The sequence below is a fragment of the Hemicordylus capensis genome, chromosome 16, assembly GCF_027244095.1.
Source record: "Hemicordylus capensis ecotype Gifberg chromosome 16, rHemCap1.1.pri, whole genome shotgun sequence".
Lineage (NCBI taxonomy): Eukaryota > Metazoa > Chordata > Lepidosauria > Squamata > Cordylidae > Hemicordylus > Hemicordylus capensis.
In genome coordinates this window covers 3,995,835-4,017,364 of record NC_069672.1, presented here as the reverse complement: position 1 = coordinate 4,017,364, position 21,530 = coordinate 3,995,835, and the positions used below count along the sequence as shown (strand labels likewise).

The 21,530-nt window shown below is 48.1% G+C and overlaps 1 protein-coding gene across 1 annotated transcript; it reads right to left on the bottom strand.

Moving 5' to 3' along the window:
• Positions 1 to 194: 194 nt before the first annotated feature.
• On the bottom strand, positions 195 to 21,235 carry LOC128338613 (basic phospholipase A2 PL-Y-like). The gene is made up of 7 exons (XM_053281334.1): positions 21,171 to 21,235; positions 20,621 to 20,677; positions 15,018 to 15,162; positions 14,181 to 14,287; positions 2,520 to 2,664; positions 1,366 to 1,472; positions 195 to 597 (listed from the first exon to the last, which is right to left on the bottom strand). Exons 2-7 carry the CDS (start codon positions 20,667 to 20,669, stop codon positions 410 to 412), a joined length of 741 nt encoding a protein of 246 aa, XP_053137309.1. The 5' UTR covers positions 20,670 to 20,677; positions 21,171 to 21,235; the 3' UTR covers positions 195 to 409.
• Positions 21,236 to 21,530: the final 295 nt, after the last annotated feature.

Below are 21,530 nucleotides of genomic sequence, written 5' to 3'. Positions count from 1 at the left end.
GAGAGACAACTAACACGGCTAATAACGGGTTAACCATGCTGGAGAGCCAGTGTGGACAGCATCTCGGATAACAACTGGGGAGACCTGGGTAACGAGTTCAAATCCTTCCTCAATCACAGCCACCATTTCTGGGTGATCTGGTCCTACTTGTTGATTCTTTCATCTGAACCTACCGCACAGGGTTGTTGTGAAGATCCAGGGAGGGATGGAGGCACACAATATGCATGGCCCTGAGCCCATGGGTGAAAGGGTGGGCTGAAAATATAATGAATAAGAAAACACATTCCTAGTCCTCAAAAGCAGTGTTCACATCTTCAGGGATCCCATGCTGCTTTTGAACCACATTTTATAAGAACACGTTTTGTTTCGTTTTTATTCCATTTCAATCATTTTGAAAACCTTCAGCCCTTCATGGACTCCACAATGTGTGCTTGTGTTTTTTGCCACTAGGACACTTGGGGGTCTTCTCCTTGCACAAGACTGCCGGGTAACGTTTGAGTTTCCTGTTGTACGTGTTGGCTTCTTTCCTGAAGCAGAGGGCGGCTCGCCGGTCACACTCGCAGGCCCCTTCCGAGCAGTCGGACTTTTTCTTATACCCTGGAGAAACAAAAGCATCACGCTGCGATGTCGCTGGACTACAACTCCCATCATCCTCCGCTACACTTTATTGTGGCGGGGGGTGATGGGAAATGTAGTTCAGCAACATTTGGGGGCCCACAGCTTGGGAACCCCTGACAAGGATTCCCAACATATAGTAGTGGTTAGAGTGCTGGACTAGGACCGAGGAGACCCGAGTTCAAATCCCCATTCAGCCATGAAACTAGCTGGGTGACTCTGGGCCAGTCACCTCTCTCTCAGCCTAACCTACTTCACAGGGTTGTTGTGAAAGAGAAACTCAAGTATGCAGTACACCGCTCTGGGCTCCTTGGAGGAAGAACAGGATATAAATGTAATAATAATAATAATAATAATAATAATAATAATAATAATAATAATAAATAGATTTATTGGACTGAGTTGTGTTTGCTCTCCATTCAGTTTGGTGGAGGGATCTTTTATTATTATTAATTTTTTTTTGCTGTTATACAGACCATTAGCCCACCTAGCTTAGTATTGTCTACCCAGACTGGCAGCGGCTTCTCCAAGGTTGCAGGCAGGAATCTCTCTCTCTCAGCCGTCCCTGGAGATACTGCCAGGGAGGAAACTTGGAACCTTCTGCATGCAAGCAGGAGCCAGAGCGGCCTCATCCCCTGAGGGGAATATCTTACAGTTCTCACACATGTAGTCTCCCATCCAAATGCATACCAGGGCAGACCCTGCTTAGGAAATTGCTATCTCTGGGATCTGTTTCGACCTGTTACTCACGGCACATGACGTCCTGGTTGATGATCAAGTATCTGTAGTGATCGATGAAGGGGTGGCAGGTCTGGTTGTGCAGTCTCTCGTAACAGCAGTCGTGCTTATAGCAGCACCTTGAAGGAGACAAAAGCAGCAGCTGAACAGGGTTGCCCTATTCTGGCTCTCCAAATCTGGGTGCCCAATTGCAACATTATGTAAATTGGCTTGCAGATAATTTGCCTATGCAAATTAGCAGCTGTGCTTTCCAGTTGACTTGTATTTGCTTTGGATCAGTCCCATTTGCTCTGCAACAATAGTTGGGGAAGATAACTTTGCCTGGAAATTTTCCTTGGCATACTAACCACAGCAATAGAACAACAAAACACACAGCTTTTTAATTAAGGCTGCAATTCTGTATGCACTTATTTGAGAGAAGATCTGATTGAATCCAACGGTGCTTACTTCTAAGCTGGCATGCATTGAACGTAAAGCCAAAAAAGTCCTTAAACATTACAATGCACAGCCTGGTCGACAGGTAGTGATTCGCATCAGAACCAAGCTATCGTCTCAACTGCCAGATAGCGATCTCCTGCTGATCACAAACAAGGCACTTGTGAAAGTGAAACCCTCTCAGCCATGCTTTTTCTCTCTTAATCCAAGTCCAGCAGTTGAGCAGAAAAGTGACTGCACATTTTTCTCCATTACTCCGCTTCTACAAGAGCTAGAGCTTAGCTTTAAGAAAGAAAGAAAGAAAGAAAGAAAGAAAGAAAGAAAGAAAGAAAGAAAGAAAAAGAAAGCTGAAATGCGGGCGAATCCTGGTGGGCTAAGCAATCTGGGCGAGATTGTTGGCTACAGAGCCAAAGTTCTATGCCCTGTTCTATGACAACCCTTCAGATATTTGAAGATGGCCACCCTATCCTCCCCACTGCCACTATCTTCTCTTCTGCAGCCTAAACATACTCAGTTCCTTTAACCATTTCTAGGAACACCAACACTCTGCTCTGCATGCAGAATAAGTCCCAGATTCCATCCCCGATGGCATCCCCAGCTAGAGCTGGGAAAGAAACCCTATCAGAAACTCTGATGAGTTGCTGCCGATCGGGGTTGACAATCCTGAGCTGGATGGAGCGGGGGGTCTGACTCAGTCGGCAGCATCTCGCTCTGTTTCTATGTGGACTCACATGTCGGTCTTGTCCCGTGGCTTCCCTTTCCCTCCCTTTCCACAGTAGCATCCGTAGCCGTTGAAATAGATGAGAGCGTTTTTCTTGGTAATTCTTTCGATCATCACCTTGAAGTTGATGAGGCTGCTGCTGGTCACAGAAAACACTGCAGAGGCAGAGGTGGAGGAGAAACTCTCAGATGGGCATTTGATTAGGAGAGCAGAGCTGGTCTGGTGGTCGCAAGCATGACTTGTCCCCTTAGCTAAGCAGGGTCCGCCTTGGTTGCATCTGAATGGGAGACTAGAAGTGTGAGCCCAGTAAGATATTCCCCCTCAGGGGATGGAGCCTCTCTGGGAAGAGCAGAAGATTCCAAGTTCCCTCCCTGGCAGCATCTCCAAGATAGAGTTGAGAGAGACTCCTGCCTGCAATCTGGGAGAAGCCGCTGCCAGCCTGGGTTGACAATTCTGAGCTAGATGGACCAAGGGTCTGACTCAGTAGATGGCCACTTCCTGTGTTTCTATGACTCCCCACAAGCGCTTGAACCTTCAAGGGAAGGAAGGGGAGCGTGTCCACTTATCACAACCTGGAATTCTCTGCCACAGGATGTGGTAATGGCCCCTAGCTTGTGGCTTTAAAAGGAGCGCTAGACAAAATCAGGTCTATCAAGGGCTACTAGTCTGGTGTCTATGGGCCACCTCCAGCCTCAGAGCCAAAGTGCTGCTAAATACCAGTTGCAGGGGAGTAACAGCGGGAGAGGGGGCTTGCCCAAAATCCATACCAATTCGATTTGACTCTGGGCAAATTTGAATCCATGCCAATGAATCTCCACTCTGTTCAAGGGTTCCCAATCAAATTGATTCCGATTCGATTCGAATCCGAATCGATTCGTGCAAATTCCGTGCACGTCCCTAGTGTGTGGACACGCACGGACACACACGCGCAATTCCTTTGGGGTACGTTCAGCAGCCTTGTTTCAAAAGGTGGTGTCGACAATACTGAGCTAGATGGCGCAAGGCAGTTCAGAGGTGGTCGGACTACAACTCCCATCATCCCCTGTAGCGCAGGGGATGATGGACGTTGTGGTCCAGCAAACATTTGGAGAGCTCGGGTTGGCCCCTCCTGGTCTAGAGGGATGGGCGTCAGTGAGCAAGGGACGAATGCGGCAATTACCCACACTTACCACTTGCTGTCAGGATCATCAGCAGGAGTGGTCTTCTCATCGCTGGGACAAATCGGAAGAGGAAGCAAAGGATCTAATTGCTGGATCATCAGAGTGGTGGGAGGATTAGTCTGCCACAGTCAGAATTTGCATAAAACCCCACAAGAGCCTTTGCACTGAAATGGACAACCACGCTTGCATCAATGTTGGCATGTCATAAAGTTTGGGGAAGGCAGACGTCCAACAGGTGAAGGAAACAGGACGGTTGATATAAAGAGCATTAATCCCAACATGGTGTGAGTGAGCAAAATAGGTCTTCCGTCTTACCAGTGCAGGAGAAATTGGTTTGTCGTTCTTGGGGGAAAGGCGATGAAATAGATCAGAGCAGAGAAGAGCCCTTGATGGAGAGATCTTTGCTATTGGCATTGATAAACTTGTTCCATGCATCTGGAGAGCCAGCGTGGTGTAGTGGTTAGTGTGCTGGACTAGGACCGGGGAGACCCGAGTTCCAATCCCCATTCAGCCATGAGACTAGCTGGGTGATTCTGGGCTAGTCACGCATCTCTCAGCCTAACCTACTTCACAGGGTTGTTGTGAGGAGAAACCTAAGTATGTAGTACACCGCTCTGGGCTCCTGGGAGGAAGAGCGGGATATAAAATGTAAAATAATAATAATAATAATAATCTGTTGGATTTCTGCTCTCTCCTGCTCCAGCTGTTCCTTAGGTGTAATCTATTAAAATTGGAACTTTGGCTAGCCTATCTCCACATTTTGGAGGCAATACCTGAGTATCAACATTTTATCTATTTGATTTTTACATATATATCTCACTTTTCCTCTGGGAAGAGCATCTAGGTTCCAAGTCCCCTCCCTGGCAACATCTCCAAGAGAGGGCTGAGAGAGATTCCTGCCTGCAACCTTGGAGAAGCTGCTGCCAGTCTGTGAAGACAATACTGAGCTAGATAGACCAATGGTCTGACTCAGTATATGGCCGCTTCCTATGTTCCTATGCTCCTTGGGATAGAGTGATCCCTGTGTCCCAGGAATGATGGGCACCTGTTTCCAGGGAATTCCCCACTGTTTCTTGTCCCACAGAGAGTTTTGTCTGAAAGGCGCATCTGGCATCACCTATTTACATTTTTTTTTAAATTATCATATTTCTATCGCGCCTGGTATAAACATCTCTAGGCGGTGTGCAAATTAAAAACACCACCAATATTAAAACAGCATAAAAGGGTTAACATCCCCAAAACGAATAAAACCAAGTCACAGATAAAAGCACATGACATTTCGGATGGAGCCAGGGAGAGGATAGCTGGTCTCTCTGGTGCCTCACCTGCGGCTGGCGTATAGAGCACGTTCTTCCCTTTGGAATCTAACCCAATTGTGATGCTGAGATTCATGGAATGCACAGAGCTGCAGATGGCAGAGGACCACGTATTATTGACTCCGCACGGAAAGGCGATGAAAAGGGCAAATGTGGCGATAGAAGCCATTAGGAAAGGGATGGAAAAGAAGACTTCTGATCCGATAATGCTTTTATACACATCTATGGTGCGGCCACATCTGGAGTCCTGCGTACAGTTCTGGTCACGTTCTGGTCACCGTATCTCCAAAAGGACATTATCGAGCTGGTAAAAGTGCAGAAGAGGGCAACCAAGGCGATCAGGGGCCCGGAGTTTCCTCCTTACGAGGCAAGGCTGCGGCATCTGGGGCTTTTTAGCTTAGAGAGAAAGGCAACTATGAGAAGGCGTGATGGAGGTTTCTAAAATTATGCACGTTATGGAGAGAATTGATACAGATAAGCTTTCCTCTCACACACACAAGACTGGAACCAGGAGTCCTCCCATGAAACTGATTGCCAGGAAATTTAGGACGGACAAAAGGAAGCAACTTTTTTCATACAGCGCATCATTAACCTATGGAATCCTCTACCACAGGATGTGCTGATGGCCACTAGCTTGGATGGCTTTAAGCCAGACTTACACAAATTCAGGGCTGTCAGTGGCTATTAGGCTGGTGGCTATGGACCACCACCAGCCACAGAGGCAAGATGCGTCTGAATACCAGTTGCAGGGGGACATAGGAAGCTGCCTTATACTGAGTCAGAACATTGGTCTATCTAGCTCAGCATTGTCTTCACAGACTGGCAGCGGCTTCTCCAAGGTTGCAGGCAGGAATCTCTCTCAGCCCTCTCTTGGAGATGCTGCCGGGGAGGGAACTTGGAACCTTCTGCTCTTCCCAGAGTGGCTCCATCCCCTCAGGGGAATCTCTTGCAGTGCTCACACTTCTAGTCTCCCATTCATATGCAAACCAGGGCAGACCCTGCTTAGCTAAGGGGACAAGTCATGCTTGCTACCACCAGACCAGCTCTCCTCTACTAAGAGTAACAGCAGGAGAAAGAGAGCATGCCCTCAACTCCTGTCTGTGGCTTCCATCAGCATCTGATGGGCCACTGTGTGTGAAACAGGATACTGGACTAGATGGGCATTCTTGGGCCTGATCCACCAAGACTCTTCTTATGTTCTTATGATAAGTTGAGTGTTGACAAATTGATCTCCTGTCTTAAGGAACCTGTAGTGGTTACAATGGAGTAGTCAATCTGTATTGATGGCTTGAAGTTGTTTGAATGTTTATTATTATTTCTTCTATCCTTCTTCCTCTGGTACACGTGGCTGGTTCAGACATCATGTGGAGTGACAGCTGATTTTGTCTAACTATGATTAATTCCTATGTTTTGTACGTCTGAACCCATGTCAATCAACACAGCCGGGTTTATTTAACCACAGTTTGAAGCCCAGGTTTTGAGCTGGCCGGTTTGGCCTAGCCATGGTCTCACTTGATGTCTGAGCCCACAATTCTGGCTGAATCTCAGTGTTTCAGATGCTTTTTCTCTTACAGAGCTCTCGTATAGAGAGAGCAAGCCTAGATCATGGATGTGTGTGTGTGTGTGTGTGTGTGTGTAGAGACTTGAACAAACCACAATATGGTGGGAACAAACCAGGATTTGGGTGATCGTCTGTGGTGCTAGTCCAGGATTGCCAAACAAACTTGAGCCAAAATAAACTGAAGTTCCATGGGATGTCTGAACCTACAATCAGGAATGGATCTACAATTAAGCAAACATATGCAATCCGTGCATGGTGTGGAGAAAGTGGAGAGAGAAGAATTCTTCTCCCTCTCCCATAACTCTAGAACCAGGAGTCACCCCATGAAATTGATTGATTCATTCATTCATTCATTCATGATTGCCGGGAAATCTAGAACCAACGAACAGAAGTACTTTTTCACACAACGCATAATCAACTTGTGGAATTCTTTGCCACAAGATGTGGTGACAGCCAACAACCTGGATGGCTTGAAGAGGGGTTTGGATAACTTCATGGAGGAGAGGTCTATCAACGGCTACTAGTCGGAGGGCTGTGGGCCACCTCCAGCCTCCAAGGCAGGATGCCTCTGAGTCCCAGTTGCAGGGGAGTAACAGCAGGAGAGAGGGCATGCCCTCAACTCCTGCCTGTGGCTTCCGGCGGCATCTGGTGGGCCACTGTGCGAAACAGGATGCTGGACTAGATGGGCCCCCATGGGCCTGATCCAGCAGGGCTCGTCTGATGTCCTTATGTTCTTATGCACATGAGCTGCCACTGGGGGGAGCTGAGTTCAAATTTGACTTAAATTGGATGATTTCCCCTTAGGGATCAATGGGAAACTCAGAAAGATGAATAGCTGCCAAACAGCTGGGGAAGAGGAGATCTGATAGCTCTAGTCTGATAGCTGTATCTGAAGGGCTGCCCCATAGAAGAAGGATGCTCCAGAGATGAAGCCCCAAGGAAACGGTCTCTCCGAAGGACGTGACCCACCGCCATATCTGCATCCCGACCCGCGCCTTTCCTTGCAAGTGTTTTGTCAAGAGGCAGGCTGGGGATATGGATAGCCTTGCAGACCATCTCTTTTGTCCATTAACTGCCAAAGTGGCCCAGTCCATATGGCAGTCTTCAACGCTGGGGGTAATCTTTAGATTCCATTGCAAAGTAGTTTAATTTTCACCACATTAATTTTCCGTCGGTGGCCAGCAGGTGGCGCTGCGTAACAGCACATGGAGGAAGTCAGAAATATTATGAAAAAAAATCCTTCTGGGTTTTTTCCCCCCTTGCTGTGTGTGTCAAGAATTTAAGAGCGATATGATTTTGTAACGTCGTGGGTTTCTTTTTATTTGTTTGTATGTACATTTTACTTTAAATAATACAATTTAAAACACCTGCAAAGGGTTAATGAAATGTGACACACACACACACACACACACACACACACACACACACCCTTTTGCACAGCACTAGCATGAAGGGGTCTGCCCAGCACACCGGGAGTTCCAATGGAAGCGATACGCCTTCCTGTAACTTGCAACATGCTTTTGCAAGCACTGCACAAAGCTCTGGTCGCATTGGCAGGTCTCTCTCTGGCCCCATGTGCCATCACCTGACGACGGAAGAGAAGAGATTTTTGGATAAGGAGGAGGAGGAGGAGATATTGGGATGCCAGACACAGAGGGGTCGTCTTTCAAAACTCTTAAGTAGGGATGTGCACGGAATTGCACGAACCGACTTGGTAGACCATTGGCCTCTCTCAGGTCTACTCAGCTTTTGTTTCCGGACAAGTGCTAGTTATGACGTACAAAGGCCTAAACGGCTTGGGCCCTGGGTATCTAAGAGAGCGTCTTCTTCATTACAAGCCCCACTTATTGAGGTCATCGGAGGAGGCCCGTCTCCAGTTGCCACCAACTCGTTTGGTGGCTACACAGAGACGGGCCTTCTCGGTCGCTGCCCCCAGATTGTGGAATGCGCTCCCAGCTGAGATGCGACCCTCCCCATCTCTGGCAATTTTCAAAAAACTTTTCACCCAAAATCCATCTTTTCACCCAAGCTTTCTCAGCTTCCTAATATTTTGGGGTTTTAATTTCTGGTTATTTTTAACTTGTTAAATTGTTTTAAAGTGTTTCTATATGTTTTTAACTGGTTTCATGTTATTGTAAACGCACAGAGACGAAAGTTTGGGGTGGTGTACAAATCTGATAGATAGATAAATAAATAAATAAATAACTCTCATTTATTTATTTATTTATTTATTTATTTATTAGAGACATTTAATATACCACCCACTCCGAAGACTCTGGGCAGTGTACAACAGGCAAACAGGCAACATTAAAAATTACATTACATTAATAATTAAAAATTATCAAAGAACTAAAGTAACTCCCCAAAAAACAGAAAATAGATCTAGATAGTTCAAATAAACAAACAAACTTCGGCCCTCCTGCAGACGTTGGCCTACAACTCCCCAAATCCCTGGCTATTGGCCACTGTGGCTGGGGATTGTGGGAGCTGTAGTCCAAAACCGCTGGCGGGGGCCAACGTTGAGCAGGCCTGGTCTATCTGGTTCATTATTGTCTACACTGACTGGCAGCAGCTCTCCAAAGTTTCAGGCAGGAGTCTCTCTCCAAACGCAACCTGGCCAGGGATTGAACCCAGGGTCTTCTACATGCAAAGCAGATGCTCGGTCTTTTCCCAAAGAAGAAGGGATTTACCAGGGACCGGAGTCTAAAGTTAGGGACTGCCCCTTGTACAAATAAAGCTGCCTTCTGCTGAGTCAGACTCTTGGTCCATCTAGTGCAGGATTGTTTGCACTGACTGGCAGCAGCTCCTCCAAGGTTTCAGGCAGGCATCTTTCCCAGGCCTACCTGGAGATGCTGCCAGGGATTGAACTTGGGACCTTCTGCATGCAAAACTGAAGCTCTGCCCCTGAGCGATGGCTCCATCCCTCCAAATAGGAAACTGCCTTATACAGAGTCAGACCCTTGGTCCTTCTAGCTAAGCAATGTCTACCCAGACTGGCAGCAGCTTCCCCAAGGTTTCAGGCAGGAGTCTCTTTTAGCCCTACCAGGAGCTTTCCCAGACAGCCGGCTTTACTACGGGTTTACTGAGAGTTTGAATTTGCCCCCCCCAAAAAAAAGACACAAAAAGTGGATTTCTTTTAACCCCAGACATAAATCGGGCAAGGTTCTAAAATACAACAAAAAAACTAAATTGCATATGAAGTGCTACCCAATATCTCGCACGGACTTCAGTGTGAATCCAGCTGGTGCCCATTCCGGCAGAGAAGCGAACAAAAAGCCCCATCTGGGAATGCTCCTGGAAATGCTTCCAGGGATTGAAGCAAGGCAGCCTTCTACATGCCTTCCCCACCCCCGAAATAGGCAGCTGCTTACCACTGAGTCAGACCCTTGGTCCATCTAGCTCAGTATTGACTGAGCACTGACTGGCAGCAGCTCTTCAAGGTTCCAGGCAGGAGTCTTTCCCAGCCTGGAGAGGCTGCCAGGGATTGAACTGGGGACCTTCTGCTTGCAAGGAAGATGCTCTCCCACTGACCTCTGGCCCCCATCCCCGATGACGAATATCATACAGCACTCATATATTGCTGCCCATCCAAATGCAACCAAGGCAGACCCTGCTTAGCAGAGGGAGTAATTCATCCTTGCTCTTGCAAGACCGGCTCTCCGCCCCGTGATATTGTGGAGTGAACGAGATCTTCTGTACGTCAAGCACAGGCCGTGCACCTGAGCTTTGGCCTACTTAAGAGGAAGAGGGAAGAAACCTTCTGTATGCAAACCTTGTCCATTTCCAGCTCCGTCCTGGCTATCTGGTGATCAGCGCCAGAAAGAATGTGCAGTCAAGGGGTAGAGGGCACGGAGGCAAAGAGAGATGGATCTTGAAAAATCAAGTTCGAATCTCCTGGCCTGTCCTCTCCCCAGATGTGAAAAGAGCTCAACATCCTCAAATTAATGCGTTTTATGTGGGGCCGCCCTTGAAGAATATCCAGAAACTGCAGCTAGTGCAAAACGCGGCAGCGAGGGTTTTATCTGGAGCTGCCTGCTGGGATCACATCACACCCATTTTGAAAGAGCTGCACTGGCTGCCAGTTTGTTTCTGGGTCCAATTCTAGGTGCTGGTTTTGACCTTTCAAGCTCTTAACAGTTTGGGCCCGGGGTATCTGAGGGACCGCCTACTCCCAAGGGTTGCTGCCCGCTTGACGAGGTCATCAGAGGGGGCTCTGCTCTGGGTGCCGGCAATGAAAGATGCTCGGTTGTCGTGCATGTGGGACAGGGCCTTCTCTGTGGCTGCCCCCAGACTCTGGAATGCTCTCCCAGTGGTCATTCGCTCCCCTGATTCCATCACAGTTTTTAGAAAGCCTGTTAAATTGTGGCTTTTTACCCAGGCTTTTATTTGATGGTCTCTGCTACTGCTCTTTATACCCTGCATTGCTTTTATGCTTGTGTTTTCAATTTTTAATCAGATTTGTTTTGTACTTTTTAGCTTAATATTTTTAATTGTGTCTTTTTTTTACAATCTTGTTTTAAAATTTTGCTGTAAACCGCCTTTGGATGGTTTGAATGAAAGGCGGTATATAAATTTAACAATAAATAAATAAAATAAAATCCCAGGAGAGCTGGTCTTGTGGGAGCAAGCACGACTTATCCCCTTTGCTAAGCAGGGTCTGCCCTGGTTTGCATTTATTTTATTTATTTCACACACTTGTATACCGCCCAAAACACAAGGTTCCAAGTTCCCTCCCTGGCAGCATCTCCAAGACAGGGCTAAGAGACACTCCTGCCTGCAACCTTGGAGAAGCCGCTGCCAGTCTGTGAAGACAACACTGAGCTAGATAGATCAATGGTCTGACTCAGTATATGGCAGCTTCCTAGATTTGTAGGGACCTGGCTGGCACAGGCCACTGGGCGATATCCCGATGAGAGAGCTGTGCTGGGTGACATCAGGTATCATCTCCGTAAGTGGAAACTAGGAAGCAATATGTGGACGCAGCCAGGCCTGGCTTCTTGCCAGTTCTCAAAGGCACAGACATTCCCCACCAGGTCAGCTTGCATGGGCTTCGGAGACAGCGGATCCGTAAATAAAATAAATAAATAAATGGGTAGGAAGGTAGGTAGGTAGGTAAAGATGGCTCCCTGTCCCCAAAGGGCTCACAATCTAAAAAAGAAACATAAGATAGACCCCAGCAACAGCCAATGGAGGGATGCTATGCTGGGGACGGATAGGGCCAGTTGCTCTCCCCCTGCTCAAGAAAGAGAATCACCACTTTTCAAAGGGGCCTCTTTTGTTCAGTTAGCAGGGGACGGATTTGTCCCTTTGGCTAAGCAGGGTCTGCCCTCGTTGCATACGAATGGGAGACTCCGTGGGGTCAAGAATGGGGTCAAGAATTGCTGAAACCGGCCCTAAAAATAGCCCCTCCCCGAAAAAAGCGCCTTGCTGAGCTCCATGGGTCCCTGCGTTCCAGCAATGCCCTCCAAAGGCACCAAAATTCTATTTTAAAAGCGAAAAATCACTATTTTCTGACCTTTACTTGGTCAAAATGAGCCATAAAATGGCTCCTGATTAGGGATGTGCACAAAACCGATTTGCCCGGTTCTGTTCGAATTCGAACCAGGTTTGAACCGGAAGGGGGAGGTTCGGTTTTGGTTTTGCTCAAACGGTCTCTACCAAAAACAAAATAGCAACCAGATATCACCTCCACAGTCATTTCTGGCTGCCTCTGATCCATGGATATGGAGATTTAACGCCTTTTTTGCCGTTTTTTCCTCGTGCAAACCGAGCTTGGGTGCCAAGTACCCGACCAGGGATATGCGAAACGGTGAGTGTCGGACCCACGATTAATGAGGTCCTCCTGTACATAGCTGGGGACAGATTCTGGGTCGGTGCGTTCGTCCTTCCAGCTGCTGCCTCGCACACAACCTCTCTCCCCGCCTCCAACCTTAAGGTTTCCAAGCACATGACAAAAAATCGAGAGCGTGAACACACCTAGGGACAGTTGGACTCTCAGTCGGTGTTCCTAGCCTGGAGGAGCCTGCAGCTTGTTGTCTTTTCCGTTCCCAAGGCTGGCCACCTCGTTCACTTGGGAAGTCCCGTGACAAACCAGCTTGGCCACCCCGCAAACCAGTCCACGATCCATGAGAATGGGGCACTTGTTCCCTTTCTGGCCATTCTGGAAGAGTAGGGGTGTGCACAAAACCGGCTAGCCCAGCTCAGCTTGAATCTGGGCCGGATTTGAGTCATCAGGCTCCATAAAATGGTTTTGAGAAATTACATAGGAACATAGGAAGCTGCCATATACTGAGTCAGACCATTGGTCTATCTAGCTCAGTATTGTCTTCACAGACTGGCAGCGGCTTCCCCAAGATTGCAGGCAGGAATCTCTCTCAGCCCTATCTTGTAGATGCCAGGGAAGGAACCTGGAGCCTAGATGCTCTTCCCAGAGCAGCTCCATCCCCTAAGGGGAATATCTTACAGTGCTCACCCTTCTAGTCTCCCTTTCATATGCAACCAGGGCAGACCCTGCTTAGCTATGGGGACAAGTCATGCTTGCTACCACAAGACCAGCTCTCCTCAGAGAGACCTGGTATCAGAGAGACCAGATATTACCTTTATAAGGTGTTTTTTTTTAAGACTTTAAGACCTTTCCTCGCCCTCCCCTCCCCTACAGCCCTGCCTGTCCTTGTAAAGGTTCGATTCGCCCTTGCCTGGCTCGACTCGCCCTTGCCTGGCTCGACTCGCCCTTGGATCGGGTCCCCCTCCCCCAGTTCGGCTTGAGGGCGAGCCTTCGAGCCGAGCTGGCTTGAGTGCTAACCGACTCGATTTCGACTCGAGCCGGTTCACACGTCCCAACTGACACGAGCTCAGGGGTGGAGCTAGAATTGGGTGGATGCATGGATGCATTCACCCCTCGCCCCTCCCATTGCTCCAGCCTGGCCCAATTCCCAGATAGCCCCGTTAATTTTCATTTACTTTGTTGTTCTTTTTTTAAATTAAAAAAAAAACCAGCTCTCAGTTCTTAATACAAATGTTACCCATCCAGATTAAGAACTCAAACAAATCTAAGCTGTTTATGAAAAACACACATCTTTCCAATTCTGGACAGAACCAGCAGGCAAGACTTTACCTTAATGTCTTTGATTTTTTTAAAAAAAACTAAACCTTGCCAAATTGCCAAAGCAAAAAGAAAGAAAGAAAAAGAATATAGTTTCGATTGTCCTGTTTAAAGACACAGCAAATGGTTTAATTTCTCAGCCATCGCTATAAACTAAAGCTGCTTATACCGTTCATCTAAAGATAAGATTCCCTGCTTCCAAGTTTTTAGTTATCACTCTTCTGGTTGCTATTGACATTTAAATTACCAATTCATTAGATTTTATTACCTTGTTATCCTGAGGAAAAAATCCAAACAATTCTCAACATTTCCGCCTGGGAAATGAACTCAGGAGAGCCAAAGGGATCCTTCTGGGTGCTGGCCACACCCCTGCATGTGACATCATGTGCAGGGGCGTGGCTACCAGGGAGAGGGGCAAACACAAGGCCCCCCCCTCCCCTGGCCATGCGCCTGCCTGAGAAACACCCCCATATTATTCAGCACAGGATTTGGGACAGAAACAAACAAAAAAACCAAAACCACACCCACTCACCACATCTGACCGTCCCGAGATGCATCGTGTAAGAATATTGGGCCCACTTGGGATTAATGCCCGCCTTCTCCACTTTGTGGTAGCAGCAGTCATGCTGATGGCAACACCTGAAGGACAGAGGTACAGAGGAAGCTGCCATATACTGAGTCAGGCCCTTGGTCCATCTAGCTCAGGATTGTCTATCCAGACTGGCAGCGGCTTCTCCAAGGTTGCAGGCCGGAGTCTCTCTCAGCCCTGTCTTGGAGATGCTGTCAGGGAGGGAACTGGGATGCAAGCCAGCAAATGCTCTTCCCAGTGTGGCCCCATTCCCTCAGAGAAATATCGTAGAGTGCTCACATGTCGTCTCCCATCCAAATGCAAACCAGGGCAGACCCTGCTTAGCAAAGGGGACAATGCATGCTTGCTACCAACAGACCAGCTCTCCTACCATTCTGTGAGCATCCACCTGTTTTTTCCCTCCCATTCTGTGAGCACTTTCCCTGTTTTTTAAAGCAGGGCGGGGGGCATCATCCCACCTGGCTGGCGCTCCCATAACCTGCTGCCTGAGAGGATGGCCTCACCTAGCCTCAGAGAAGGGCCGCCTTCTCTCTCCGATTCAATCTGTGGCTGTCCTCCAAGAATGCTCCGTTATCTCCCCAGTTTCATCCTGCATATTTGTGCAAATCAGCCAAATGCTACCAAGACGTCATCAGTCTGCAATGACTCTCCTGCCAGAGGAGGCCCGAATTCAAGACACACGGCAAACCTCTGGAACCTCTCACCACTTGGAGAAGTCGGGGGACGGAGGCAGTCCAACGCCGCCTTTTGACAGTGAATACAGACAGTTTGTCTACTTACCAATCCGTCAGATCCACCGGCTGTCCGTGGCCCCCTAGTCCGCAGTAACACCCATAGGTGGAATAGTTAAATATGGCAGTTTTGCCAGTAGCATGCCTGATCATCTTGCTAAGTTGCCAGAGATTTCCATCTCCTATGGCTGGACCTAGAAGATAGCCAAGTAGGGGATCCTAGTCATTGAGAAAGTGTTTCTTGGATCTAGGAACATAGGAAGATGCTTTATACTGAGTCAGATCATGGGTCCCTCCGTACTATCTTTACCCAAATCGAAGACAATGCAGAATTTAAGACCAACACCTTAAACGGAGAGCTTAGATACAGGTTATGCCTGCATTTACTCCAAAGTGAGAGGGTTACTCAGCCACAATACAACATACAAGGAAATAACAATCAACAACAACAATGAACCAGATTAGCAAATTGAGCATGATATGTCGGAATAGAGGAACATACATACATTGATTGATTGATTGATTCTTAAATTTATATACCGCCTTTCATTAAAGCAATCCCAAGGTGGTTTACAGCAAAAAATTTAAACACAAGATGGTAAAAAAGACACAATTAAAATATTAAGTGAACAAAATATAAAACAAATCTGATTAAAATTTAAAAAATTTAAAAAAAACATAGGAAGCTGCCGTATACTGAGTCAGACCCTTGGTCCATCTAGCTCAGCATTGTCCACCCAGACTGGCAGCGGCTTCTCCAAGGTTGCAGGCGGGAGTCCCTCAGTTGTGAGACCCCAGATGAAGCCCCCCCAATGAACAAGACACTTCCTGGGCACATCCCTCGCCCTCCCACAAGCCTGCACACCAGTATCAGCCAGGGGCAGGAGGGAATGGATGGGATGGAGGAGTGCTCGAGTCCACGCCAGAGGGCTGCCTCTTTAAATCAATCTGCTCTCCAGGCCTATTTGGAGGCAGTGCCTGGGAGGGGCAGTCTGGGAATACTGCACTTCTGGCCTTTGTTGGAGCAACCTGCTCACCGGGAGCTGTCCATGGTGCTAAAACTCTTACCTTGCTGGGGCAGTCTGTCTGAGCCTGGCAGTATTTAAAGCCTCATACTAGCTCTAGGTAAAGTGTGCCGTTGAGTCGAGGAGTCCACAGAGGCCTCTGGTTGTCTTTGGTAGAATGCAAGAGGGGTTGACCATTGCCTCCTCCCGCGCAGGAGGAACACAGGAAGCTGCCATATACTGAGTCAGACCATTGGTCCGTCTAGCTCAGGATTGTCTACACAGACTGGCAGCGGCTTCTCTGAGGTTGCAGGCAGGAATCTCTCTCAGCCCTCTCTTGGAGATGCTGCCAGGGAGGGAACTTGGGACCTTCTGCTCTTCCCAGAGCGGCTCCATCCTCTAAGAGGGGAATTTCTTCCAGTGATCAGACATCAAGTCTCCCATTCATATGCAACCAGGGCAGACCCTGCTTAGCTAAGGGGACCAGTCATGCTTGCTCCCACCAGACCAGCTCTCCTTGCACTTAAAAGGTTAATCCATAACAACGTCACTGGGAAACAAAAGAACTGGGGAAAGGGGCAGAGGAGGTGTCAGAGTCCCGCCACCATCGGGACCACTGTGGAGCCCTCTCTGAACCCCTGGGCTGGCCACTGAACCCCCGACCACGGGCTAGCACCCCCTTCCTGGCCCAGACAGACCCTGCTGTCTCCCTTGGTCTGACAACCTAGCGTCGCCCGATGACGATGAGATCGCCCGAGACGCGGTTTGCACCTCATGAGATCTCGGGTCGAACACTTGCAAGACTTCCGGCGAGAATTCGCAGTCTCACGAGAGTAACCGCAAGATCCCGCAGATATATAAAGATGGGCCGGCCGTTGAGGAGGGCCCAGACCACTGAGGGCTGGCCAGGAGGAGGAGGCGGCCGGCCCAGGGAGGGAGAAGCCCCAGAAAGGTGACGGAGGCTTGGGCTATCCTGGGGCCAGGGAAGAGCATCCAGGCTCTGAAGCCGGACCCTAGCCATCCTGAAAGGGACTGGAACAGGTCTTCGGAGGCCTCCACCCCCTCCCTTGACGGAAGGGCAACCAAGATGATCAGGGGCCTGGAGCACCTTCCATAGGAGGGGAGGTGACAACACGTGGGCCATCCTAGTTTAGACAGGAGATGGACTAAAAGGAGACATGCTAGAGGTCTACAGAATTATGCATGGTGGGAAGAGACAGAAATGTGTCTGCCTCGCTCACAACACTAGAACCAGGGGTCCTCCCATGACACTGATTGCCAGGAACTGCGCAGGGCCAACAGAAGGAAGTCCTTTTCCCACACAGTGTGTAATTCGTCTGTGGAATTCTCTGCCACATGATGTGCTGGTCGGCCACCGGCTTGCATGGCTTTAAGCAGGGCTTTGACAAATTCAGTGTCGCCTTAGGACACCTGCGTTACGGTTTGACGGGTGCACTGCCCCAGTCAAACTCCCCACCTGACTACCTGTGACTACTAGTCTGAGGGTTATAAACTCAGAGGCAAGAAGCCTCGAAATACCAGTTGCAGGGGATCAACAGCAGGAGAGAGGGCATGCCCTCACCTCTCGTCTGTGGGCTTCTCAGAGGAGAGCTGGTCTAGGAGAGGAGAGCTGGTCTTACGGTTGCAAGCATGACTTGTCCCCTTAGCTAAGCAGGGTCTGCCCTGGTTGCATCTGAATGGGAGACTAGATGCAGGAGACACTGTAAGATAATCCCCTCAGGGGATGGAGCCACTCTGGGAAGAGCATCTAGGTTCCAAGTTCCCTCCCTGGCATCATCTCCAAGATAGGACAAGATTTTTATTTTATCTTTTTAGGACAAGATTTTTTTATTGAACCAACAAACTACCAAAGCATACAGTACATTAGCAAAGCACAATTATATACAAAGTGGTTGTATATCATATACATACAAAGATTTACACACAAGGATTTGGACCCACAGGGTTATAAAGTATATGCAGGCAGTCTTCTGTAACTGAGAGAGATTCCTGCCTGCAACCTTGGAGAAGCCGCTGCCAGTCTGTGAAGACAATGCTCAGATAGATAGACCAATGGCCTGACTCAGTATATGGCAGCTTCCTGTGTTCCTATCTGCTGGGCCACTGTGGGAAACCAGATGCTGGACTAGATGGGCCTGATCCAACAGGGCTGTTCTTATGATGCCCTTGTAACAGAACGGTGATGAATATTAAAGTAAAACCACCCCATCTTTTCTGATTTCATTTGATCCAGCTAGACCTAGCCACCACGGTGACTTTCTCACCTATGGCCTTTGCCCCCGCAACTCAATGTTTTTCAGAGATCCTTATGTGAACCTTTGGATGTGTCTTTAGGAGCTCTTTGTTGTTTCCCAAACAGAAGGATTAGTGAATGCCTGTGATTAGTGAATGCCTGTCTACTTGAAAGGAGTCAATTATCGATCAGAGTTAAAGTAACAATAGATCAAAGAAGGGGCAGCAAACAAGTTTAGTCTAGTTTCGTGTGAGGGAGGAATGCAAACATTCATTCATTGAAAACATCCATGCATTCATTCATTCATTCAAACATCCAAACATTCATTCATTCATTGAAAACATTGGAAGGCTCAATTGCAGGATGTTGTGGATTTCTGTAGGGTTTTGCAGGGGAAGTTTAGGATTAAAAAGTGGCACAGTCAGAAAGATGCCTGTATGTCTTTAGATTCTTGGCTTTGGGAACAGTTTGAGAAAAAGCTGTAGGTAAAAAAACAAATCAAGACTCGACTCTTTGCAATGATTGGCTCTTTGGAGAGTTTGGTGTTTTGTCTTTGCTATATGTTTTATGATGCTTTCCTACAAATTTTATAAGTAGATCTTAATGGAAACATTGTCTCTTCTTCTTTTAATTTTATTACCATATCCCAGGATTATACACCTGGTGGTATAATCCCTGGACTGGAACCTTACACACTACAGCTTGGGGAGAGAGCCGATCTTGTGGTAGCAAGCATGAATTGTTGCCTTTGCTAAGCAGGGTCTGCCCTGGTTTACATTTGAATGGGAGACTACTTGTGTGAGCACTGGAAGATATTCCCCTTAAGGGATGGGGCCACGCTGGGAAGAGCATCTGCATGCTTGAATGCAGAATGCTCCGAATTCCTTCCCTGGCATCTCCAAGATAGGGCTGAGAGATTCTCCTGCCTGCAACCTTGGAGAAGCCGCTGCCAGTCTGGGTTGACAATGCTGAGCTAGATGGACCAAGGGTCTGACTCAGTATACGGCAGCTCCCTATGTCCCTATGTAGTTTCCTAATTTTGTTTAAGGCTAAGTTAACTCCTGGGGTGTGTGAGGTCATCTGATCAGGGACAACTAGCAGCAAGGCTACTGAGTGTGGGTACAGCGTCACTTTTTATATCATTGCCATTCTGTTTAGTGTCTGGAGAGGGCTAGTAAGTTCTCTCCGAGATTCAGCAACTCTGACTGTCTTGCTGTACCTTATGGTGTGTGGGAGATGAGAGCTGAGCTGGCCCCATCCTATCCAGAGCCTCTTCCCGGCATTTTGACCCAGATTGCGGTTGTGTGAACTAGCCGAAGAGATGCCTACTCCACACTCCAACCCAAACTTAACTTTTCGAGAGCCCAGGGAGGGAGCTGAACCCTGAAGACCCACGCCAGCAACTCATACAGAATATGTTAGCATCCCCCAGAAGCCAAGAATAGGGACAAAATAGGGACGAGGGTTCGCTCTTACCAGGAACCAGAGAACAGGGACATGGTTGGACTACACATACAAATAGGAAGAATATTTATATCCCGCTTTTCAACCAATGTTCCCAAAGCAGTTTACATAGATAATCAATCCCCTGCTAACTACCGGTAGGCAAAGAGGCACCTTTTCAACGTGGTGATTCTCTGATCTTGAGCAGGGGGAGAGTAACTGGTCCTATCCGTCCCCAACACAGTACCTCCAGTGACTGTTGCTGGTGTCTGTCTTATGTTTTTTTTAAGATTGTGAGCCCTTTGGGGACAGGGAGCCATCTTATTTATGTATTATTTCTTTGTGTAAACCTCCCTGAGCCATTTTTTTGGAAGAGCGGTATAGAAATCGAATAAATAAATAATAATCAATCAATCAATCAATCAAGATGGCTCCTTGTCCCCAAAGGGCTCACCATCTTAAAAAGGATCATAAAATAGACACCAGCAACAGCCACTGGAGGGATGCTGTGCTGGGGATGGAGAGGGTCAGTTGCTCTCCTCCTGTTGAATAAAGAGAACCACCACTTTCAAACTGAGCCGCTTTACTCAGTTAGCAGGGACATGGATGTCCCAGCATGTACCAGGGAAGATGATGGGATCCCAAATACACATGGATGGGTGTGTGTATTTAGGACCCCGTCATCTTCTGAGCAGAACTTGTGGATGTTGGAGTTTAAACTCTTCAGATGATCCAAGGGACAGCAGAGTATCAGGGGGGTGGGGGGGTTGACAATTTTGCTGGTAGCCTGAAAAAGGCTCAACCATTTCTCTCAAGGGCAAGCGTTATAATTTTTTCCCCGGTTCAAAGATGCACCCTCCTAGTTCTGGGAGATCTCCATCCATCCATCCATAATGTTCATCCCTGACCTATCGAGAGAGAAATATCACCACACCGTGATCTCGCACTTACCGTAAGTCAGGAGCAAGATCAGCAGAGCAGAGAGAGTCATCTTCTCCATGTGTGGCTCTGAAAAATACATTCAAATGTCTTGAGCTGGCTTTCCATATAGAAGCATAGAACGCGAGCGCTGGACGGGACCTCTGAGGTCTTCTCGTCCAACCTTTTGGTCAGTGCAGGGACCTGCTACAGCATACCTGATGACAGACGCTTGTACAGCCTCTGGAAAAACTCCAGCGAGGGAAAGCTCATGAGGCAGGCTGTTCCACTGTCCAACAGCTCTGACAGTCAGGGAATTCTTCCTAATTCAAGCCTAAATCTGCTTCCTTGCCATTTCAGCCCACTGGTCCTAATCCTGCCCTCAGCAGCAACAGAGATGAAGCCAACACCTCCGTCTACCTGGCACCCTTTCAGATATTTGTAGGTGACTCTCATATCACCTCTTCGTTGTCTCTTCTGCAGGCTCACACACCCAGCAACTTCACTCATTCCAAAGGTGTCCCTCCTCTGAAACCGTCCTCGTTTATCCCCACTCATACAGTGCGGCGTCCAGGCCACGCACCTCCAGAGGAGCAGCTCCGATGCAGCCGCTTGCAAAGCGTACTTTGGCTCCGGGCGGCTGGAATGCCTGTGATCTTTCTCCCCCTTACCTCTGCTGGGCGTAGCAAAGAAAGTCTCCGCAGCGGAAGACAAACACTACTCGCTTTATATAAGGGGCTAGCTGTGTCTCCTCCTCGTTGGACACTCCTAGGCAGAAGTCCTGGGGTTGGAGGCTTCCCTATGACCACTGACACTTTCGCTTTGGTGGCTTCCCCAAGGCCCTTCCACCAAGGGGGGGCGGATATTGTTATGGGAATGTGATTTTTAAAAAATATTCGATTTCTATACCGCTCTTCCAAAAATAGCTCAGGGCGGTTTACAC